This window comes from Odontesthes bonariensis, chromosome 22 (assembly GCF_027942865.1).
Source record: "Odontesthes bonariensis isolate fOdoBon6 chromosome 22, fOdoBon6.hap1, whole genome shotgun sequence".
Lineage (NCBI taxonomy): Eukaryota > Metazoa > Chordata > Actinopteri > Atheriniformes > Atherinopsidae > Odontesthes > Odontesthes bonariensis.
The window spans coordinates 20,567,899-20,592,875 of NC_134527.1; the positions used below are offsets into that span (position 1 = coordinate 20,567,899).

A 24,977-nucleotide genomic window follows, 5' to 3' on the forward strand; every position below is an offset into this window, starting at 1 on the left:
TCTTGGATCCCTGCCATGTTCTGTTAATATCTCTGATATCTTCTTGGGACTGGTTTATAGGATTGGTGGAGGTTTTGACTTTGTCTTTTGGTTTCTGTCTTGTTCTACTTTATAATCTATCATTGGGTGCTTGTTATGTTCTTTGCCTTTGCTCAGCTCCTGTTTGTCCCAGCTTTGGTTTTTGTATTATTTTGTGGAGCCTTATTTCTTGTATGTTCTGTTCAGTTTCTTATTTCTGCTCTCTTGTCCATTCAGTTTGGCCTCTTTTCCAGCCATCGTTCTTGGATGCCCTCAGTTGCCTTTTTCTTGTCACTCAATCACCATGTTACCTGGTAACATTACCTAGTTACCGATTTGTATTTTGCTGCTTTGTTTTTGTTTAATTTGCACATAAAGTTATTGTTTCGACATTAGTCTGTTTCCAGCCTGTTTGCACTCTCAAACATGGACCATGGCAATATTTTTCTCTATGTACTATAAAAATGTCCCCGAGCATATGTTTTTAATTGTATTTGGTCAGAAGATGTCTCAAATATTTCCTAGCAATACATTTTAAACATAACTATTATCGCTGAAGGAGCAAAAGTATCAGTAAATCAAATTTGACGCAGAGAGACACATACAAATGACCCACCTCTGGCAGCAAAGTCATTTTGCTGCTATTGTCTCTCTCTTCCACGAGAAGTTTCTCCATCTGTGCATCAACTTTGGCTTTATAAATGGAGAAAAAAAAATCAATAACAATAATAAGTGTAGGGATTATCTCCCTAAACACATTGATAGATAAACATACCTTATTTGGAATTGTGTTTAGCTAAAATAGACAATCTTGTGCACACTTAAGTTTGTTCTTTAAATGCCCCCAGTTTGAACCATATTCAGATGAAAGGATATGGACAACAATACAACAGGTATGATTATTCAGGTTACATTTGAGCATGGAAAAGATTTCTCACCCTTTATGATTGAGTGATGTCTGATTCTTCAGGTTTATAGACGTCTTCACACAGATCAGAGTCTCACAGGCTTCACAGGTGCATTGTTCATTTCCACGGTAACCAAAAGTGAGTCCAGCTCAAAAAGTTCCAATTCCAAAAAGAGTTTTTGAAAATAAGCGTTTGATTTTTTCAATAAATGCACTGTCCAAGAAGCTCTGATCAGCAGAGTTGCCATGTCAGGCTGACGGCATCATGTCAAAGGTTTCACTGTAAAACACACATCTGTACATTTGTCTTTGCATCAAATCAAACAGAAATTATTTTTAGCATATTCTTGGGCAAGCAGTCCGTTCCCACAACCTAAACTTGGTCTTAACATGTCAACGGTCAGTTTAGATACGTCTTCACACTTCATGTTTTTCACTCAGGATGCAATCTCATACACAAACATAAAATTCTTGGACAAATCTTGTTCCGTGCAGAACTATTTGAGACAAAATGCTACCGTCCAAAACATATACATTCATCCTGGCAGAGTCATTAGGACTCACGGTACCGTTTGAAGGTTTTGGGCAGATGTTTTGATCCTTCTACAGGTCCATCAGCTTGCATTTGATCTCTCCCTCGTAATTCTCAGCAGAATTAAAGGTTTTCTCTCCCAAAAAGAGCATTAAACATCTGCAGCTCATCCAGAACGCTACTACTGCTAGAGTTTGATCAGGACTAAGAGATCTGAACACATCAAACCAGATCTTTACACTGGTTCCCAGTCACTCACAGAATAGATTTTAAAAGCCTGCTAATGGTTTACAAATCCCAGAACGGTTTAGGCCCAAAACACATATGTGTAATGTTCAGAGAATATAAACCTAGCAGAGCTCTTAGATCCAAGGACTCAGGTCAGCTGGTCCAGTCCAGAGTCCAGACTAAACATGGAGAAGCAGCATTTAGCTGTTCTGCCGCAAACAAGTGGAACAAACTGCCAGTGGAGATTAAACTTTCACCAAATGTAGACATTTTTAAATCCGGGTTAAAAACATTTCTTTTCTCTTGTGTCTATGTATGAAATCTGCACTGTATCTTTTAACTTATCTGGACTGTTGCTTGTTTTTAACAATTTAAAGTTCATTTTAATTGTTTTATCTCTTTCTCTTTATATTCTGTAAGGGAAAAATGAATTCCTATATGCATTGTATTAAGTGTTACTGTGTATAAATAACCTCCTGCAAGACACCTGTTTTTCTGTTATCTCTCTCTTTCAATGAGGGCATTGTGCTCTTATGATTTAACAACTTTAAGGAGGATGACAGGAAAGATGGTACGGTGTCGAGGCGGACTTGGCTGCAGGAAGGGAGGGAATACAGATAAAAACGCGTGAACATATCAAAGGAGCGATTACGTAATAATCTGTATAATAACTGTGCCTTACTAAAATTTCCACCACAATTCTTTTATTTTCTTTTATGTATTTTTAATGCTTCTTCCACTCCCTGTAATGCTTTTATTTACACTTTGAACTGTTTTGTACATGAAATGTGCCATACAAATAAATTTGACTTGACTACACTTGACATGTATTCTTCAGTAAGTGGTGACAATGGGCCTCATGCCAGAACATTTTCGTATTTTTATTCTAAATTTCTCTCACTTTTTTCGTGAGGTCTCGTACGAACACGCCACGTCAGATTCAACAAACGCTCCTAACTTCGGAAAAAGTGAGGAAAGAAAATAGTATCCCCAGTTCTCAAGTAATTGAAAATTGTCATTAAAGGGACACTATGTAATTTCTTCCCCCATCTAGTGGTGCAATTTTATTTTGCAAAGTTGAATGAATTTGCTCTCTAGCGCCTCACGTTTTCAAATGTGCGCTGCAACTTCTTGAACTACGGCAAGCGGAATGTGTCAAGATTCAATAAGCTATAGCTTCAGACTCAAGGTCCATACAAACAAAAAGAAATCAAGACACACAGTACAAAGGATTATATAACACACATACAACAACACTATGAATACAGATGACAGATAACATGTCAGATAACATAACATCTCCTTTGGTGTGCAAGCAATGCAATTAGTCATATTCCGGGAGTTACCGGAAGTGACGTCGACGCAGCGTTAGCATTAGCCTGCGTTAGCAATAGGAGCATTAGCAGCGGTAAATAAACTCCCGGTAAACTTACAAACTTTCTAATGCCTCGTTTTGTGAGTTAAGAGCCTATGTGTACTACGGCAGAAGTTTGGTAACAAGCAATGCATTATTAGTGGGATCATTTACGAGATAAAATCTATTTAGCTTTTTTTTTTTTTTTTAAACTTTATTAGTAAATCAACAAAATAACAGTTTACAAATGTGAGCATAACGCCAAAAAGAAGATATCCAGGGGGAGCATAGGAATAATAATAAAAAGAAGAAGATGATGCACTTACAAAAAGAAAGCTAATGAACACAAAGACATATGTGCCAAGGAATAAAATCTATTTAGCATTAGCGGCTGTAATAAGCCATTTGGCGGAAATGACGTCACAATGACGTCATTTCTGCTTGTAGGCCTGGTGGGGAAATCGCGATTCGAAGTGCTTTATGTCCCTCTCGGCACTTCGTCATTTTTCATAGACCGGAAGGACATGGCAGCCTCCATAGAGCTTACCTGCTCTATGTAGATACAGACTAGTTATTCTTCACTCAGGAGGATAAGTGAGATTTTTGACAGAGATCATTTTACACCAATGAGGACTAACTTATGAATGAATATGTTGATTTGAGCTAATAAATGACTTAATTTATTACATAGTGTCCCTTTAAATGGAAAGATGCTCCCCTCCCCCCCCCCCCCCAACATATGGCCAGTGGATTAGGGAGGTCATGAGTCATGTTCATTTAGAAAAAAATAGATATACTGTAAGAGGGACCACCAGGGAATTCTATGTCATTTGGCAGCCATTTATTTCCTGAAGGCACGGCAGCTATTAACATATCTATGTAACCCAAATTTATATATGTACCCGTCTTTTTTTTTTGTTTTTTTTCTTTTCTCTTCGTGATGGTTTTCTTTTTTATTTACCTGGTTTCTGTATGTGTCGATGTCTGGCTGTATTGAAATTTGCTTGGGGTCCAGTACATGTGGGGTATGAATGGACAGAAACTAGACTTGATTATCTCCTTTGTTTGTTATATTTGAAAAATAATTTTAAAAAAAAGACCTTGAAAAAAAAAGAAGAGGGTTAATGTAACTTCATGAGTAAGTTATACATATATATGTATGTGTGTGTGTGTGTGTGTGTGTGTGTGTGTGTGTGTGTGTGTGTGTGTGTGTGTGTGTGTGTGTGTGTGTGTGTGTGTATCTCAGGCCAACTGCATCAAGGACCTTCAGCCTCCATACATGGGGCATCTGCTTAACCAGTTGAGCTGTACAACCCTTGTTCATGCGCTAAATACAACAAGTTACACGGTGAGGAAACTGAAAAACACCTTAATGTACATGTGTTTGTTGAATGTAGCCCCATCACGCCGCCACGAGGAATTACCAAAACCTTTTCACTGCTGGTGTAGTTTTTCTGTACTCATTTAATTCAGAAACTATCACAAACTTGGCCATTGTGGGAAATCTTCAGCCAGTTGTGGTTTTCCAGTTCAAAACCCCTTGTCTATGTCTCTCTGGAACGGTTTTTGGTGATCCGGGCACTTACAACAAGCAAGATTCAAACCAGACATTGCTCCACTGGCAACTTACGGTCTTTTGGGCGAAACCCACCACGCCACCATGTCCCCTTCACACTTGGAGATGTTTTCAGGGCGCTTTTCAATCTGCACCCTAAGTGTTGGACCTGGAAATTAATTGAGTCATGAGCTTTAATCCCACAACCTCTGAAGTTGAAAGCATTCACCGAACAGTCTGAGCCATTCTTCCAGAACACTTGGATGTTCTATCCTAAATAGTTTCTCTGTGTACTTTGAGATTTGTCAGATACGAGAACACTTAAAGTTTCCTAAAGTTCATAACAGCTTCCAAGGTTCAAATCAATTCCCTCAAAGGCTTCAGAGAAACACCGACCCCTTAAGCCACGGAGCCAGAGGAGCAATGAAGGAGGTTTTTTTCTTCTTCTCTTTTAACTCTTCCGAGTCTATTGAACTGTATATAGATTGAAATCGTGCCTGGGAATTAACTGAAGAGCTCCATTTTTTTACGATTTCTTTGGATGCTGGATTACTTAAAGAATCCCATTCAAAGAGCAACTCATCTGATTAAATACTAAGTCCAAACCTTTTCTCTCACTCGTCACGCTGTCAGCAGCTTGTCCAATTATAGTCACTTCCTGCTTTATGAAGACCAACACAGTGATGCCTGAATGCCAACGTGGAGGCTTTATAACCAGAGGTTACAAGCCACTGGGCGACATCCAGGTGGTGACTTCCACCTCTGATCTTAGCGAGAAAGATGATTTCAGCGTTTCCAGCAGTTGGCTGCATTGTGACTTTTCTGTGGGTTGGGAGCATGTTGAGCATGTCACATTTATGTTAATCTGTCTCTTCATTTCAGATTCTGTTCCTTGTTGTTGCATCTACGATTATAAGACTCGGTCGGGAACCAGATTTTTTTTTTGTAATATGTCATGTAAAACCTAAGATATGAAAGTGGATGCACTTTTACACACGACTGTCGACTTACAAAAAGAGCTCATTTGAGAAGTGTAAGAGACCAAAAAAAAGACAATAAACAGTGACTTAATGAGGCATGAGCTATCCATTTATTGTTACTGAGGAAGTTAACATGGTTAACTGCATTGAAAGTCATACAATACACCTCTAAAGCTGTTCGAGAGGTCCCTCCCCGTCACAGAAAGCTGGAGGAATATACATACAGTATATTTTATTGGCAATTAGATATGTTTTAGTAAGTACATTCTCCTCTACCTGGTGCTCATGTTCAATATACATGTTAAAAAATATAGTTTGTTTGCATTGTGATCATCGTTTTCCTTTTTTGTTCAGGATGTTCATGATGAAATAATTCACATTTAAGTGTTACAGGTTCTTGAATGGCGCTGGAACTAAAGAGCACTGTTTTTAATAGCTATTTCATACACATAGGCAGGCATATGCATAGAAGGCACATCTATGCATCTAAATTGCTTACATGGTTAATGAAAAGAAGTTTCATTATCTGTGAAGAAAAAAAAAGAAAAAGAAAAAAAAGAGGAAATGACCACGGAACATACATCCCTGCTCTCACACAGACGTCACAGGACACAAAACGCCACGCAAACACTCCACGAAACAGGTACAAAGCCATCCGTTCGACGATAAAACTGCATACAGAACACAACACTGCAGAGGAGCTCGGTCAGAGGACGGCTTTCATCCAGGAGAGGTTTTAAAGAACATTTGCTGTGAAGCGGCAGAGTCCTCCGGTGAAAAGAAGCAGCCCCCCAAAAAACACTGATTTCATGATTTCTTAAGGTTACACAAAGGCGCTGTTCAGTCCTGGTTGATGAGAACTGTCCCAAAAGGACGAGAGATTCAGCAGAGTCAGCACTGTGAGTTACAGTAAGTTCCACCACAACACTGCAGTTTCTCAAGGCGTAGAGACGGTGAGCAAATGTAGCAACAAAGCACTGACAAAGGCCACATGGCTGAAATGAGTGAGTGACTTCCTTATATATGGCGGCTGATTGTGACGATGAAGATAAAGGAACAGTTTGACATTTTGGAAAATACACTTTCATTACAAGCTGCTGGCTGAGCTGTTTCCATAGTTTGTTTGTTTTTTGTTTTTTTTAAGTCTTGTTAAGCGTGACGCCCGTCTGACATGACAGGAAAAGTTCCAGCTGGTGGTTTCCCACTTCGTGTTTGAAGCCACGTCTGCAGCTCGGCTCCAACGATGCAATTCGGTTCACAGATTTGGTCCAGAATGAAAAAAAAAAAAAAAAAAAAAAAAAAAAAAGAAGAAGATACATCCACAACTACTGGCTGGGCTGCCTCTGAAATCTGACTGGCATTCGTGCCCCGCTAGTGATTGACTGCGATTCTACTGATGATCATTCAAACCATCGACTAAAACCAACGTGAGGCGAAAATGAGGATTTTTAGCTGAAGCAGAAAACTCCTTTTTACATTTCTTACGTCCTCGATTCCTCCTTCAGGTGTTTGCACAGGGCGAAGCCCCCCTTTTCTCCCCTATAACGCTAAACTGAGCCAAGGAGCTGCAGGTCATAGTGTCATTTCCTGTTTACAGACGTCAGCGTTCTCATCCATGGCTCGATAAGAACAATGTTAATCTCCCAAAATGTCAAACTAGTGCACTCCCTCACTGACAAGAAGACCAGAAAATACTCTATTCATATAAACTTTTATACTTATGTGGTGCACATGTGTGAATGTGAGTGTAAATTACTTAATCCAGCTGACTATAACACCCCACCCACAACTAAGGGCTGAGAGAAGTGCGATTGCTTCTTCAAACGGTGACTTTTACACTTAAGTACGTGTGGTGCTCAAAATAGGCAACGGTACACAAAAGGCATTTGTCTTTAAAACGAAAGAATGAAAAAAGTAATATGCACTAAAAGGAAAAGGAAAAAGAAAGAAAGAAAGAAAGAAAGAAAGAAAGAAAGAAAGGTCTTGGTTAGCCGTGTGTCTGTGGCGATGCCTACAGCTGAGATACACAATGGACTCCCCTGAAATCTTAACGTGTCCACATACTGACTGCGATGGAGAAGTGCAGGCCGCCGTGGAAAGCTAAAAACTCCACCAGGTGATTCAAGGCTCGACTTGAAATGGTTATGCTGCTAAAGAAAAGTGCAGCATTAAGGACATTCGGCTTGAGCTTAGGAATGGTTAATGAACAGACACACTGGATCCCAATGAAAGCATATTAAACACAAGTTAATTTACACTCCTAAGTTTGTCTCTGAGGTGGTTGCGACCTCCCCCCCCCCCCCAAAAAAAGAAAAGCTGTTTAGAAGGATCGAGAATCAAGACACAGACATTACTTTGTGCAGAATAAGGGCCTCGTCACCCCTTGCATTAAAGGCTAACAGGTCAAATTACAAGTTAACTGGCTGCAAGCTGCAGATTAAAATCACTTGTGGGTTTGGCACAGACAACCCCATCCTTCTCTTTAGGAACAATCTACGTTACTTTGGTTAATAAAGAAAGGAAATAGAAAAAAAATGAGAGATGAGCGAAGGTTAGTTTGGCTGGTTTCCCTCTGAGGAGAGTGCTCTCCGTCGGCAGCCCTTGTCGGGGTGAGATTTACAAAGGCTGAACCCCAGCTGTGGTTTAGTAGGTGATTTAATGTGTTAGGCTTCTCAAAGGCTCCTCCAATGATCACAGTGGTTTAGAATTCAACTTGAGGGAAAATATTTGTGTCGAATGAGCGAGAACAGGATGGCGACCCCTGGTGTCTGGTCTCCCTCATGTTTCTGTTGCGTGTGTCCCCCCCCTCCCCCACTCCTCCCCCTCCCCGTTGTTCCAAGTTGTCACGGTCGAGTCTCAGGCGTCAGGCTGTCGGGTGTCAAGATCCTGAAACGGGCGGAGATGCAGTCGCAGTTAGGAAGTTTTCAAACAGATGAGTGCAGAGCTGTGTCTTTATCTGAAAACGGTCGACAAACAGAGAGCTTTACTGGTTTACTGAGCTGGTTTTCTATCATGAGAACGTGCTGGTGCTGTTTGCAAAGTTAAACTCTCTTCCATGTTCAACTCCAGCCTCTGATCGGATACTAAAAACGCAGAATGGCATCGGTCGCCATGCCAAACTTATTTCAACCTTTGAAGAAAAATAGTTTTTGACTAAATTCATCAAACTGACTTATGTGAAGCTGCTGTTTTTTTGCTTGCATTGTTTTTAGGGCAGAGCAACGAACGCATTGAAAACAACGCTGATGCGTTTACACAGTTATCTTAACCCTAACAGAGTGTTTATGGTGTACAAGTGAAACGGGTAAACAACAGTGCTTTCGTGGGCTGGAAACCATTTTGCGATCATTGTTTGGAGCGGTGAAAGAGAATTTTACAATTAGGCATCCCCTCTTAATTCTTAGGTCTTTATTGTCATCGAACGTATTGTGCAAAAGTGCTGATCCACCCCTCATTCCTTTGCACTTTCTTCCAGTCAGTCAGACTTTCTTCTAACCTTTTAAAGTGGTCTTGAGCAATGGTTCTCCAGGCTTTAAGAGGGTCATTCAAAGTTTTTCTTTGGGCATTGGCTAAGCCACTTAACTCTGACCTATCAATCATTTAAGCTTAAAAAAAGGCTCCCAACTCAAGGAATGAACCGGTGTTGTGTCGACGCGTAACAGACTATTTTAAATTGCTTCTTTCGGGTCTTTTTTACCAGCAGCCTGTCACGAAGACACATCATTTGTTCCCATTTCTTTAGTTTCATCTATGAGAAACACCAAAGATAACAGAATTGTTGTATATATATATATACTTATATACTGTATTTTCTACGTTGGCAAAGTGCAGCACCCCTCTCTTGTTTTCCTGGTAATAGATAAAGAAATGAGGGGTGGATCAAGACTTTTTCACTGTGCTGCCTGTTGTATAATACCAGGAAGGACTAAGAAATAGCATTCCTGTGTGAGTACACTGACGGTTAAAGTAAGGCTATGTCGTCATAGCAACAGAGACGTGGGGACCAAGCTGTGCAGGCGTCATCTACCTACGCAGCAGCGTAGGTCTTTGAGGGTTCTTGAAACCAAAAAAAAGCAGCTAAAGAGTTCTATAGCTGAATGACGCTGCATTCAGGGGACAACTGAGTTTACAAGCAGCGCCTTTCCATGTCCCAGATAATAAGTTAAGCATGGAGTAAGACATGGTTCTGTTGTGCTACTGCTTACTGGTTGTAGAAATTTAAGAAGTGCTTCATTTTAGAAGTAGTTTAAGGTTGCTGACATAACGGTCCATGTTTGGTATCATCTGAATAAAAGCTTGTGTTTGAGAAATGACAGCAAATGAGTGTTTTCTTGCTTTCTTGTATTTACCTGGAACCGATAGAGCATCGGGGTCAAAGGCGAGTCTCATCTGAAGCTCTTCTGCTGCTGCATCAGACCCACGTTCTCATACACTCTGGAGCTGTCGTCCCTCATCCTGACCACGACAACAACACACTCCGGTAAGAGAAAAACTGGACACACTTCCTTAAAAAGGTTAAAAAAATGACTGAATAAAGCCTGTGTTTGCTCTCAGCGCCACTCACTCTGTGCAGGTGGGAGTAGGAATAGGAGTGCAAGGAGGCAAAGGGCTCTGCTCTCCACCAGTCAGGTCAGACAAAGAGTACTTAATGTTTGTGTACTCGCGGCCTTTAATCTTACTTTTCTGCAGAGGACAAACAGCGGAAGGTTACAGGGAGGAATGGTAAAAAGTGAAAATGAAGACGTGAGGCATCCGCTGCCCACCTGCTCCTCCTCTCTGCGCCTCTGCAGTGTTTCTATGTAGTGCTGCACAGCCATGTAGATGAATCTGTACTGCGCCTCGGTCTGCACCATCCCAGAGCGCTGAGAACGAACCATCTGGATTGTCTTTGGCACGTCGATGTCACAGTCCACCCCTAAAGCAGGAAAGCGGCATTTAAAGATGTCCGAGTGTTCACAAATCAAACTTACAACTTCCCAGGACCTTTTTTAGTACCACAACGGATGAAATGCAAAACCTTTTCCAGCGTTACAACGCTTGAAGGAGAACTAAAAATCAGTGGGAAAGAAGTCAAATGTCTAAGAGAAGTTTTGTTCCACCGGGTCAGTCTACAGTCACGTCAGAATGTGCGGAGGCACAAGCTTTATACGTCATCCCACGTGACAGAGGAGCTCTATGTAGCACATCTGTGTTTCCAGAAGCCTCCGTTCTCCTCAGTGTGTTAATTATAATGCATAAAACATATAAAAAAAAGAAAAGAAAGCACCGTGCCGTCACGTAAAGGGAGCACTGAGCTGACGTTAAAGCTCATCCAGTCCCAGATCAGCACGAACACCGACTGATATGCGCAGCTGAGGCAGCAGCCTGAGTGTTTGTGAAGACTATTCATAAAAATAAAGTGTTTATGTAGGTTTAGGGAGAGCTGGAAATGTCTCGGCACCTCCAGCCTCCATTTTGCATGTACTCACCTTTTTCTCTGATCACATCTATGAGGATGTCGATCACTATAAACGTCCCCGTCCGCCCGATCCCTGCACTGAGGGGCACAACGGAAAGTGTTTCACACGATGTCACTGCTAGCGTCGGTTAAATCTACGGCTCCATTTCTCAAGTCAGTGTCCTCGGTGCGCGTGCGTTTGTACCTGCAGTGTACCGCTATTGGCCCAGCGTCCAGAATGCTCTCCTGTTTCAGATTGACCTCCTCTAAGAAGTCGAGTACACCGCCTGGGTCGGTGGGGACCCCGTGATCTGGCCAGGCCCTGAAGTGGTACTGCCAGACTGTGCGCTCTGTGTTACCCTGAAAACATTTTTTTTTAGATACAGTGAGACAGTCTTCCTTAGTAAATAAATCTATTTTATTTAATTTTTTTTTTTTTTAAACCATCCTCACAGAGCTTTGGCACAAACATACAAACAACTTTACCTGACCCACTTTGGACAGTTTCAGTTCTCGAAGGATGTAGTCGTGAGCAGACGTCTCTTTGACATTGCGAACACGCATGGCCCCGTACTCCTTCAGAGCCGACATGTCTGGCCAGTACTTCACACACTTACTCTGGTGAAACACAATTACACTCAGATTGTCCAGTTTCTGTTGAGTCTCGCCGACCGAAGCTTGATCTTATTATTGCTTATATGTTCATGAAAACAGAAAAATAAACTGTAGCTGCAATCAAAGTATCCTGATGTAATGTCTGATGCTCGTGTGCTAAACTGAAAGAGACTGATGGTATAACAGCAACATTTTCCATGAGCTTGCAGCTTCGTGGGCAGTTTGACGTTGACGGAATCTTTAGTCAAACAGAAGCAGAAACCAGAGCAGAACCAAGCTACTAGTTTGTTTGCGGTATCCATGGAAGCAGTGAGGATGAGGGGAAAAAAGTGGTTACAAGTTTTCAGGTCGACTGCAAACTTTAAAACTGATGCAGATTTAAAAAAAAAAAAAACGTCAATCAAAGAAATCTACAGTGAAGCTACAGAACTCCATAACGCTGGCTTTAAATGTAATTTCTAATGCGTGTACGTCCCGGAGAGTAGAGAGGAATTTAATCGCTTGTTCAGATCGGCAATAAATGCCTCTGAATCCTCTGAAACAGGAAATGAACCCGTATCTGACCGACACTTTGATCCATCACAAGCAAACCTGGGTGTATGATCCTCTGAAACTAGTTAGAGGAAGCACTCAATTATTTGCCACATTTGAACATTGAGGCTGCTGCTGCAAGCACAAATAAAAAGTGCTTTTAACAAAGAATAAAATGTGTTTGGATGTACCACATTAGGTCCCGAGGCAGGTCAAAGGTCTATGGCGAGGCTGATCTATTCACCTTGGTGATGTCTGCTCTTTTAGCTCATACAGTTAAACGGGGTAGTCAAAAAAGTCATAGTCGATTGATTTTCACTCAATTTTGGATTTTGACCCAAAATCACCAAGACGGAAATGGCCTTTTGGTTAAAAACAAAGCCAATTCATTAGTGCTTTATAGCTGCATTCTTTCTAATGACCATCAGCGTCAAACTTTTGGAGTTTTAACAAAGAAAAAAGTTATTTTGGGTGGAGCAAAGCAGGACCTCTGGATTCAGTCATCTTACTTACCTTCCCTCTTTCCACTTCTTTGGTGGTCATGACGATGACTCGGGAGTTTTCCTGAAACACCATGCGCCAGAAGTCGCTGATGGTGTTCTGCAGACAGCCCTGAGTGGCGATGTATCTCTTCCTCGCCTTGGTGCTGTTACACTTTGAGTCCGGTTCCGGCTGCGCACACAAACCGAGAAAAAAAACCCCACAATCAGCCAAGAAACTGAAAGCATACGGACAAACGGAGCAAGCAGGAGCACAAACTGACGTGCCGGTCAACGGCAGGGAGACATATTATCGTGCACGGCAACAAATTGTGGATGTACGAGTGTGTGTGTGTGTCTCCTGAGGATGAAGGGAGTTTACCATCACAGAAGATACTACCATGATGATATTGGCGTTGATGTAGTCGGAGCCCTGCTCGTTCGCATCGCCATCGTTCAGCACCACTCGTGTGTGGTCGACTGCAAACAGAACAGGTGGTTACCCTCACTCTTCACACTCAGAGATTTTTTTCTTTATTAAAACATGGGATTCTCACAAGGCAGAATGTTCTTGTATCGGTTCTTGTTCTTGTTCTCGGGTCTCTGGCCCTCTTTGCGACTGTATAGCAACTTGCACTCTTGTTGCTGTAAGGTCTGAAAGGGGGACAAAAAAATTCACATTGTGAACAATCATGATATAAAAGTCTTCACCCAACTTTGAATGTAAAGGCTTTGCAAACAGAAGCTGTGTAAACTACTCCGTTCAAGGAAAAGTGCCATGATGTTGAGAGGATAACCGCCGACTGGAGATACCTATAAACATTTACTAAAAAATACATCAAACAATGAATAATAAAATCTTATAAAACCTAAAAAAATTCAGAATAAGCTAAACTTTATTCCTTGAAAGGGTCTTTTATTTTCAGTGTAATGAAAGATGATTTATTTCAGGATGCACTTAACAGTAGATTTTTATCTATTTAAGTATTATTTACTATCAATTAAAATGGGATTACAGAAGCAAAAAGGATGTACAGCTGAGAGACGATGTACAGTTTCCATCACGTTTACTGGAAATGAAGTCCTTTGTAGGCATGAGTCCTGCAACATTAAGGTCAGTCAGACGTTGGTCACCTTTCCATCAACGTTCATGCCGAAGAAGTGACGGAAACGGAGGGTCTTTAAATATGCTGCTCCCTCTGCCTGGAATCAGCTGCAGAATCTCCTGAATTGAAGCTAATGTTAAACCTGCTAGAAGCAGATATTTGTGGCTGTATTTGCTCTGACTGACCATCCTGCCAATGTCTGCGATGATTAAAGTCTTCTGAGGTTTTACTTTTAAGATTTCAATGTTTTAATTCACGTCGTTCTACTAACTCTGTATTACTTTTAGTGTAGATTATATGAGTGTGTTGTGTTATTCTCTTGGAAAATATACATTTTTTTATTAGTTTTAAAAAACTTATAGAGGGGAGAAGCTTCAGCTGCAGATCAAACACTTTTTAAACCGTTTTTTTTTTTCTAGTTTCTCTGGCACAGATGTTGACGCCGTGGGTAATTATGGTAGATGAAATGATGCAGGAGGAAAGTTTGGACAGCGATGAGAAGACAAATTAACCCACTGCTGCTGCTGCTTTGCGTTAATGGGTTATGCACAAGTTGCTAATTCCAACCTAATCGAATCTTTGTCACAAAATGTGACAGAGAAGCACCGCGGGAGGGGGTGGGGGTGGGGGTGGTTCAAATATGACATGGATATGTCCAGCTGCCAGCAGATTAATGGGAAGCAGTTAGGGCTGAACAATATATCGTTATCGTATCAATATCTAGATATGAACATTCAAGATATTAATATCGCAAATGCGACGAGGTAAGGCAGCACAACAAACATGTTCCACCACCTGAAACAACACCACCGCTGCATGAAGAGTGTATTGCAATGAGAGAAACGGCGGGGAAGTGAAGCCCAAGCAAAGTTTGATTGCTGATGCGTTCAGTAGCGTTACGCCATATGAGTTGACGTCCACCAGGCACAAAGACATTACAGATGCTATAACATACCACATTGCAAAAGACATGGTGCCCGTGTACACCATCACAAAAGAGGGCTTTCAGAAAATGGTTTGGACGCTGGACAAACGTTACAAAATACCATCCCCAACATATTTTAATCAAGTGGCCGTTCCAAAAATCTACAACGAATGTAAAATGAATGTTGAATCCGAGCTCCGTGAAATTAAACGTTTTGCCACAACCATGGACCTGTGGTCGAGCCGGACGACTGAACCTTACATCAGTTTAACGCTCCATTTTATAACAACAAACTTCGAACTCAAGACCCGATGAATGCAGACGTCCTTCTTTTGTATTTTTTTTTTATTTTTCAGAAAAATGCTTAGTTTTCACTGAACCTATAGTCATATTGTATCGATATCAAGATATCTGGCATGAATATCGAGATATGAAATTTTGTCCATATCGTTCAGCCCTAGAAGCAATGCGTGTGTGAGAGGGGCTTCATAGGGTGCACGTCCACAAAGACAGTGTTAAAATCTTTTTACCCAATGTTTTTAATGATCTCCCTTTAAATGCTCTATCCTGTATTTTATTTGCATTTTACTGTCCCTGCTTTTGAACCTAATATTTGTCTTTCATCCCACTGTAGCACTTTGAGATTTTATTGTAAATGTAAAGTGCGTTATAAATAAAATTTATTATTATTATTATTATTATTATTATTAAAAAGCAGGAGAGGTGAAGCACAGTCACTCTGCTGATAATGGCGCCTGAAAAGTAAAAGGGAAAAGCAGAAGCACTCACCTCGAACTCCTCCCAGAAGCCTTGTTTCACTTTGTCCGTGGCCTCGGCGAGCTTGCTGAGCTCGCGGACTCGGCTTTCAATCTCCGCTGCATTAATGCGAGTAGTGTTGAGGGGCTGTTCAGGACGGCGAGAGGCAGCGCGCGGATTCCCCCGACGGGAAGAATGACATTAGTTCACTGATAAACAGACATGTCGGAGGTTTTTTTTTTTTGTAGAACATGGCGCGGCTGAAATGGGACGAACCTGTTTAAGTTGAAGCACGGTTCCCAGAGTCTCCACCATGGGGTTCTTCTTGTAATGCTCTACCAAGTCTGTGAGAGAGTCGAACCTCTCCCCTCCACCCACGTCGTACTTCAGGTCAATCTGAGGGAGAAGACGCAGGTGAACGTCAGGCCACAGGTTTGCATACACAGGAGAAGGCGGAAATGAAGAGGTTTGAACAGCATCTGGATTTTTCCAGTTTATCTCACTTGTCACTTGAATAATTCCAACATTGGTCCTCACGAAATTGGGATGTTGGTTGGTGAAGTTCGAGCCACATAATGTGTCTACTTTGTAGAATTTGTGAATTGCAATCCAAACGAGCAGATAATAGCTGGTTGCATATGCCGCTTTTAGTCACAACAGCCCAGCCCTGCAAACTGCAAGATGCATTGATACAGCCAACATGGATCAGTCGCAGCTGATGTCATGACATCAGCTGAGATGCAGCACACTGATCTGCCCTATGGGAACGACGGCCATCTTGCAGCTGATATCGTGCCATGCATGTTGGCACAATTTGGGCAGACTTTCAGTTTCTGTGCCGTCTGCCCTAAAGGTTACAAAAGTGGACTGAACTTTAATAAATTCTCGTTTTGCTCGTACAAATAAAAAGGCAGAATCTTATTCATCCGATTTAATCTCACCGCCGTTGCCGGAGAAACACAGCTTTGTAACCCAGAAGTGCAACTGCAATTAGTGTGCGCTTAAAAGGAAACAACTGTGTTGTTCACTTGTTGAATTCTTTCTAAAGCACCTTACATTTGTATGGTGCTCTTGCTTCTGCCATTTTTAAAAAGACTCGCGATCTCCCGGTAGTCGCGTTGTACTCTGGGAAATATATCATACCCCTTCAAACGGAGTCTGCCTGGCCGAACCCCTTCGTTTGAAGGGCTACAAATTAGCCCTACCCCTCCGCAGACGAGAATTGGGACACCCCTACCCCTACACGTGAACGCGCAAAACCGAGGGGAAGGGGTAAGGGGTAGGGCCAAGGGGTGAAATGGGATTGGGCCTTTCAAAAGCACTGTTTATAGAAAAGTAAACAAGTAAAAGTGGTTTAATTCAAGACAGCGAACTGAATCAAATCAGTCCTGGATGAGAGACGATTCAGCATAATGCAATGTTTTTTAGAATGAAACAACACGCTGATGAAGGATAAACACTCAGCGCCCTGCAGGGTAATGTCAACCACATATCCTTTGTCAGTTTTATTTTGCTTTGAATTCGATTTTTCAAATAAAGCTGTGTGGGAGGATGTCAACATTCAGCACTAAATGAGGCTTCATTTTGCTTGAAACTAGCCTGAGACCAGCTAAAAGCTGTATAAGGAACACTGGCAACACTGTTCCATCCTTATCCCTCATTAATCAGTCCTGATTCTTCAAACATTTGAGGAAACTGGACAAGTGGAGGACAAAAGAAGAAGTGTCAGGCTTAAAAAAAACAAAACTATCTACAGCAGATGAACAGTATCTGAAGGTGATGTCCTGAAGCAAAGAACCGACACAGGACCTGAGAGATGCATCTGGACCTTCAGCCTCATCAGAAATAGTCTCCATGGAAGGGTGGCTGTCAAGAAGCCATTCTTAAGGAAGGGAAACATGAAGAAAAGGCTGAGCTATGCCAAATGACACAAGAAGTGGGCTGAAAATCAGTGGCAGCAGGTCTTATGGAAGGATGAATCCTCCCCAGAGCCCGGACCTCAACATTATTGAAGCAGTGTGGGATCATCTGACAGAGAACGGAACAAAAGACAGCCGACATCCAAAGAAGAGCTTTGGGATGTCCTTCAAGAAGCCTGGAGAACTATTCCTGAAGACTACTTAAAGAAATGACCGAAAGCTTGTCTCAGAGGGTTCAGGCTGTGTTGGAGAATAAAGCTGCTCAGACCAAATATTGACTTTTAAGCTCTTTAGAATCCCATTTCCATTTATGTTAGTCCACGTTTCAATAAATTGCTGCACCACTTGCCTGTTTTCCAGACAATATATAAAGAAATGAGGGGTGGATCAAGACTTTTGCTCAGTATCGTTTGAGTGAGGAATAAATACCAATACTGCCACACAAAGCAACTCAGGGAATGTTTAACTCGGCTGTCAAACATTAGTTCCTGCTTAAAGTCATTGACAGGATGCCGACAACTCGGAGAACGGCAAAGGAGTGTGCTCACCTGGCAGCGGATCATGACGTGAGTGACTTTGGGTTTGCTGTCACTGCTGTCCGTCTTGTCATCTCCAGTCCGAACCGACAGAACGAAATCCCCCGGATGGCTCTGGCTCTCTCTCACCAGGAAGCTGCCGTTCTTGCCTTTCTCCGTCAGCAGCTTCTCGGCCTCTCTGCCAGACAAGTGTCCGTGGAACCATCTGCAAAAAAAAAAAAAAAAAAAAAAACAGAAAAGTGCAAAGTGTTCAGAATGAACTTCACATGGTGGAGCGTCTGCTTCCAGCCACACATCACAATCAGCATAAACTTAAGAGGAAGCACTTATCCATGTTCACACTTGAATTTTGTTACACACTTGAGCCTGCATCACCGGAAGGTTGTGTCCAACATTTGCTTTGTCGGACATCACAACAGCTCGGCTCCATTTATGGTAAGTCGGCACTTTGGTCTATTATTAGACAACTGGGGCTCTTTCTGTTTTTTTTCTCCTTTCATACTAAAATGCACCAAAAATATATCTCCAGCTACGACTGACATATTTGGATTAGTAAAACTCTAAAGGACATTTTTTTTTTTTAAACCATCATTTCCTGAAACTGAAGAATAAAAACTGAGTTGCAGCCTAAAAAGGGAAAACACTTGTGTTCGCCTGCTTTGGTTCCGTCGATCTCAGATAATCATGTTGAACAGAGGAGGGAGCTGTATTTGCTCACAATAAATCAAAGCTTCTATAACAGCAACATTAGTCTATTCGGGCTAAAATCTACAAACCGAACTGACCAACGTCCGACTAATTCTCCTGGAATTCCCACAGGAAATTGGTTGGTTTGGTAAATCATTCATCCAACTGGTGACAATTTCAGTTCGGTGTGTGTAATCTGCAGTGTTTTTATATTCCTGACACCAGCACCTTGTTGCGACTGAATAAACCACTTATGTAAACGTTTCCAGACTTGTAACTAAATCTAAGTTGGAAATTGGAACTTGAATTAATCAGATATGAACCGAAGATGTGACAAAGAAGTCAGAAAAGTCAAACATTCTGGCGCGAAAATAACATCTGCGCGAGCACTCACCTCTCCGACGTTGGGTCCGCGCAGTTGAGTGGATACTTGAGCTCAATAACGTCTCCGTTTTTCTCTTTCAGTTGCCCATGATGCTCCATGTAATACTGCACCAGCTCTGCAAGCGTGGCAAACTTCTCTCCGCCATAAAGGTCATAGTAGTCTCCTGTGTTTTGGATCTTAATGTGGGTGACGGCTCCATTCCGCCTGCAGGTAAACACATTCGTTCGGGGAAAAATGAAGCAACTGGGTGACAAAGACATCATCGGGAACAGAATCAAACAAAGGTGCTTGTGTTTCCTGTCAAGTCCTGGCAGGGAAAATGAAGGAAGTGTCGATTCATTCTGTTTACGCCAGTTGTCAGAGCCACAATTAGCCTGGTTATGGAAAGGAAACCATCTAAATATTTAACAGTTGTGTCCAACTTTAGAAACGCATCTTAAAAACGTCAACATGTCCACAAGGTGTCATTTTATGAGGTAAATACATGAGCTAAATAAGCAGTCATCACCATGGCGGAGCGCTGCTGCTTTGAAACTGCAGGTACCAACAATCATCTCAAAAAACCCTAAATCAACCAGTCAGCGCTTCACACCCGGCAGCCCGAGGGACCTGCAGGGTGGGATTTTGACCGAGCGGATCAGGATCAAGGTTTAACTGACATTAACAACACGTGTCGGCTGTTTGATACGGAGGGACAACGGAACAAAAGTGGCAGCAAAATGCAAGGCTATCCTGTGTTCTTTCATAAAAAGCAGATTAAAAGGGAGCAGTGTAGGGGTTCAGTGTGTTGCCAAAGGACACTTTGATTCCCAACTGCCCCAGTTCACAGGTCAGTCCAGCAAGCCTTCCAACTGAAGGATGAGCATCCCACCTCCTGAGCTCCAGCCACTCCAAACCCAGGGAAGAAGCATACGTTTCCGTTCATCGATCTCTTACTTTCAGGCTGAAAAACGTAAAGAACTTGGCAACTGTTGATAAGGAGCGTCCTAGATTTTAATAATGCTGCACGGCATGGACACCCGCGTTTATCAAGCAAGCTGAACGGGGTTGTGAAAACAGAAAGAAAGACCAACTTCAGATGAACTCTGCAGCACTGCAGTTGAAAGAAAAGTTCAGTTTGGATTAAGATGACACACACACGCCTGCGTCTGGGCAAATGCAGTTACTGCAGTCAGCAAAGTAAACATCAGAGCGTAGGCCGTATGCAGATGGGTTGCATGGGAGGGCATGTATGATGTGTTTTGCACACGTGTGCACAATAACGTTCTTCTATTCTATCCCCTCAACCTTTCTGATGCAGAGTGCGGTCGAAATTAGCCGTCCGTCACGTCACTGACGCTTAACACCGGGAAAAGCAGATCTTACAGAGAACGCTCTACTTTTTTTTCATGTCGATTCAAAGCAGTCGAACTGTTGAGTAAATTTTTTTTTTATGTGACCGCCATTCTGAACAGAAAAGGAGAACTTGTGGCAAATGTGAGGCTCGGCGGCATCTGACCGTCAATGACTTACGGTTATGCCCGGCAGTAAGAGACAGACAGGCTGGTTTGAACCAACAGGGACTAGTTTCTGTGGAAATGTTCACAAGAAGAGCGTGACTTGTTTTTGGTTTTTTTTTTCCATAGGAAGTCAGTCCTGTTTAATATGAGAGGCTGTACAGTCAAAACACATGACTGTCACAAAAATAAGACTGGCTGCATCAGCTGAACTGACTTAATGATACTTCAGCTTAAAAATTTATGACTTCACAGGCCCAAGGATGAAACCACAAACTTTTTTTTTTTTTTTTTTTTTTTTTTTTTTAAATACTAAAACGCTCATTTGGATCATGCTGATTTTCTCATCGTATCATTAAACGTAATCAAGATGGAACAGAAATAGCTGCTGTGACTTCTTGAATGTTTCCAACATTATTTAATGGTGTAAACACTCCCATCGGTGGAGACATATTGTGACACGTTATCGCTTGAAACGCTGCCTCCTCCAACACACAGGAACTCTGAGCAACATTATCGCTCATTCCGAGTCATGTTTGTGTCGAGCTTATAAATGCAAAGTCTAATATTTGCTCTCCTTTTAGCTCTGGTTCCCTCTGCACCAGCTCCTGAATGAACCATCTGGCTCATAAGCTGCTTGATGTTGACCAGCTAGTTGCTGATTTTGTCTCTTTATTAGTTCAGTGCTGGGCCAGGGAAAGCACAGTGGGGTTTGTTTGCCTGCACACCTGCCTGCTGCTCCTGGAGACCAAGCTGACTGACGCGAGCAGAGTTTCATTTAAAAAAAAAAAATAAATGAAAAACAAACTAAAACACTATTTAAAACTGCAGAGTTTAGGATGTGATCCTTTTAACGTTCAGTTGAACGGTCTTTCCACACTTTCCAATCTCATGATTCTCGTGGGTTTTGTCTTTTTGTTACCGTGTGCAAATCGCTGTTTGAAGCCAACGATCAGAAAAATGAAGTTAAAATCAAATTTACGTGATTAATGGATCACCACTGAGTGTGAGCGCCCCTATAAAAGCAAAAGTTGAGTCAGTTTGCTGGTCTGGGGCATTCAGGTGTGTGTTAACATGATGCCAGGGAGGAAAGACATCAGCAATGATCTTAGAGAATTGTTGCTGCCCATCAGTCTGGGAAGGGTTATAAGGCCATTTCCAAACCATTTGGAGTCCATCATTCTACTATAAAAAATAAAAAAAAGCAATAAAAAATAAAAAATTTAAGAAATGACAATGTATTATGTAATGCGTCGTTGCTCGTCTGAGGTTCTATTAACTTCATTTTAAGATCTGATGAACACCAGCTGATTTTTTATTTACTGATACGTACAAACTTAAAACCGAAAGAGGGTGTACTTTCTTTTCCACATCACTGTAAAGCATGCCATAATCATATCATCTGCACTTTCTGCAGCAATTTTAACTGAAACTTATTACAACGGGTCTACTCCGTCTAAAAGAGGATAAAAAGGTCGATCAGCTGATTGGTTAGGCAGATGAATCAGAATCACCTTTTGCAGTATCATATTAACACCATGCCGTGTACCGGTCTTTCAACAGTCATGCGTGTCCTCTCTTACCGTACTGAGAGGGTAAAGTCTCCCGGATTACTTTTACTGGGTCTGGCCAAGAAGCTCCCATCCACTCCTCGAGTCAGCAGGAGGTTTTCGGCCTCCACACCTGTGATGTTGGGGTGAAACCACCTGAAAGAGGAGACGTAACACCATTACAACACTTGTTGTAGAGTGCAGGACTATGACCAAATACACAGCAGTCAGTGGCGAAGTCAGCACCACTGACAGGTGAAGGAAGACCCTTTAAAAAGCTATGATCTGCTGGGGTGTTACTTTAAGACATTCCTCCCACTTAAAATTTTTAACATTTAGGGCCGAACACGACACAACAAGTCTGATCTATAGAGACCCTGACCCACAACGAGTCAAAGAGGGATTCAAGACCAACACAAAGACAAAAACCTTAGGAAAACGCAAACAGGACCTGTGTCCAAGTCCTGAATTGATCAGAATAGTTCACATGATGGTCGAGAGAAGTGATTGACAGCCTGGTTATACAGCTGACTGATGCATCTATCATTAAACATAACACCTCGTGCAGAGGAAAGGTGGACAGTTGTGCCTCAAATTAACATCTCAATGTAGTGCTTAGGAAAAGCTTGGGGAAAATATCATAATAATAACCAAATATCAATGTATCCCAGGCAGTGCAAGGTGTGATGTGACATTTTTAATCATTTCAGTCTGATGATGAGTCTCTGCATGTTTTCCAGCTTCTTTCACGTCTCTCTGTTTGTGCTGCAGCCAGATTTGTTCAGATTCACATCTTCGTCCTATCTGGGCCTGTCTTTCTCTCCTCTCCCTCTATGCTTATCCTTATCTTCAGCTTTTTATCAGTACAAGAGATCATCTGTACACCATTTGATATCTTATTTTCAACCCATTGCCTTCACTCTGGCTTAAACTTTGAAATTTTACACTTAATACATTTTTCTGCACCACTTACTTAATTTGACCTATTTTATAATGCTGCTATTGTAACTTGTATCTAAGTTGCTTGTAACTGTAACATGAAACCTAATGCATATCTGTTTATTAGCCTTCCCGAAGTTAAAAGCATTTTTTTTCAATAGATCAAAGGTCTGTGATCAGAGCGGAAGTTTTGGTTGTCAGACAGCTGCTCACAGCATTCCAAACACAATCAGTGTGGTTTTAATGTTTGAAAAAAATAGTTATATTCGCTTTTCGGCAGCTAAAAAAACGAGTATAGTTAACTTATACGTTGCCTATTGTTACCTGCCGTTTCAAAAAAACGGTTGAATATAAACTGAATATGTAAATGCAGCGTTAAAGTGTTGTTTACTCCACATCTTCAGAGTGGGCTCTAAGTTGCCGGTGAAAAGCTAAATGAAGCGCCTCTAAGCTAGCGGTTTCCCTGCCGTTGGTTTGCTTCCAGGACCGTCGGTACACGCAGAGCTTGTTTACCAAGATCCAAACAGCTGAGTTCAGCTAAACTTAGCTTGCTCAGCTAACATTGTCATCAGACATTGTTTTCCAGACAGTCCCCTTACCTCCGAGATGTCATTTTTTCGTTCCTCACTTCCTCGCTGGCAGTTAGCAGTAGCTTCAACTATCTGGCAACCGTATCCAACCGTCTCCGCTTAGATCAATCAATAAAGTGCTTCATCGGTTAATACCCGGTCTAAACGGGCACTGAAAACTAGTTTGGCATCCACGGAAATTTTCAGTAGCGTCCGTTACAAAAAAAAAGTCTCTAGGCCTCGGCCCCGGAGACTTCACAGCCAGTCGACTATTGGACGTCACCAAGCATGCGACAAATACAAGGCGTGGGCGGATTTAATCACCTCGAGCAGCCGTCTTTCGCTGCGGCTCTCGGCCACCCTGAAGTAAAGCCGGTTTCTGAACAGTCCCCGCCAGTGCTCAGTCCATCCGGCAAAAGGCGTAATATAAATTAGAGTCCAATCACTTTCACCCCGCGCATGCTCATTAAAAACGTACGTTACGATAGAGCGGCAGAAGCGGCAGAAGCGGCAAACGGCGCGCAACCACTCAAGATCGTCAGCGGTTCGCCGCGCAGCACGCTCCATAGCGATGCTTCCTCAACGTAGAAAGAGACGAAGAAGGTTATAACAATTTCCTCTCAGAATTTAAATAAATGTTCATTCTAATCACTTACACTGTCAGTATAATCACATTTTAGTTTTGTGTAAGTTACGGTCACGTGTTTGCTTTCTTCTTCTGAAGAACTGTGATTTTTCAGAGCAAAAAAACTAATTCAGAGTGTTACCTGAACCTCAATTTCATAGTGTTACCTCCACTATGAACCAAAAACATTAAAAACCAGTAAAATAAGACATACTTGTTACACAGTACTATAACATTTTTAACTTAAACAAACAATTCCAGTAAACTGATGATAAAACATTTGTCTATTTCAGGATCGGGGAAATAAAATCACCATAAAACATCCGGCCTAATGACCTGTACATGCAATGCAAGTTCAGTCAAATTCACAGTGCTGATTCTGAAGGTATCAGCTTTGCCATTTTGTCAGATATTAATCATGTCAGTGACACCCAAAATGCAAAATATGGACATCTTACACTTCTTTGCATTACATTAGGCGCCCTAATGTATGTAATGTAATGTAGCAACTACATGTTGCTCAATCAACCAAATCAACATGCAAAAACCATAAGTGAACAAAAAAGCAGTTTTATTTTACTTGTAAAACCACAGTGGTTGTGTCTTGCCCAATAGATGTAATTTAAGGGTTTTACCAGAAATGTTGATTGCTCTACTTATTAGTGACACGTAGCACACATAGATGCTAGTGTGCTGCTGCCTGCAGTCATCAGCTGTTGTGGAGGAAAGGTTCACAGACGGCAGAGCAGAAAAAAGACGTGACACCAGTGGCGGATCCAGAATGCAGTTTTTGGATGGGCCGGAGTGAAATTTGGGTGGGCAAGCCGCCCCTTCGCGCGAGGGGTCTG

General features: G+C 41.8%; 2 protein-coding genes across 3 annotated transcripts in view; both read right to left on the reverse strand.

Moving 5' to 3' along the window:
- The window catches only part of LOC142373353 (uncharacterized), a 314,679-nt gene extending 313,468 nt beyond the window's left edge, over positions 1-1,211 (reverse strand). The window contains exons 1-2 of the mRNA XM_075456558.1: positions 957-1,211; positions 635-711 (exon numbers count right to left, since the gene is read on the reverse strand). Coding sequence (XP_075312673.1) covers positions 635-694 — 60 coding nt within the window. The 5' untranslated portion in view covers positions 695-711; positions 957-1,211. The remainder of the gene's footprint in view (positions 1-634; positions 712-956) is intronic.
- Positions 1,212-5,661: 4,450 nt separating this feature from the next.
- On the reverse strand, positions 5,662-23,897 carry ptpn11a (protein tyrosine phosphatase non-receptor type 11a). 2 transcript variants are annotated; one of them, XM_075455103.1, is made up of 16 exons: positions 23,535-23,897; positions 22,030-22,152; positions 18,960-19,154; positions 17,891-18,083; positions 15,700-15,819; positions 15,457-15,570; positions 13,194-13,290; positions 13,019-13,116; positions 12,671-12,829; positions 11,498-11,629; positions 11,217-11,371; positions 11,043-11,110; positions 10,338-10,489; positions 10,139-10,257; positions 9,924-10,029; positions 5,662-8,460 (listed from the first exon to the last, which is right to left on the reverse strand). In XM_075455103.1, the coding sequence occupies exons 1-15, from the start codon at positions 23,546-23,548 to the stop codon at positions 9,960-9,962; spliced, it is 1,809 nt and encodes a 602-aa protein (XP_075311218.1). In that variant the 5' UTR covers positions 23,549-23,897; the 3' UTR covers positions 5,662-8,460; positions 9,924-9,959. The 2 variants fall into 2 exon arrangements, with proteins under 2 accessions (XP_075311218.1, XP_075311219.1); XM_075455104.1 differs by having other exon boundaries at positions 8,442-8,530.
- Between the last annotated feature and the right edge of the window lie 1,080 nt (positions 23,898-24,977).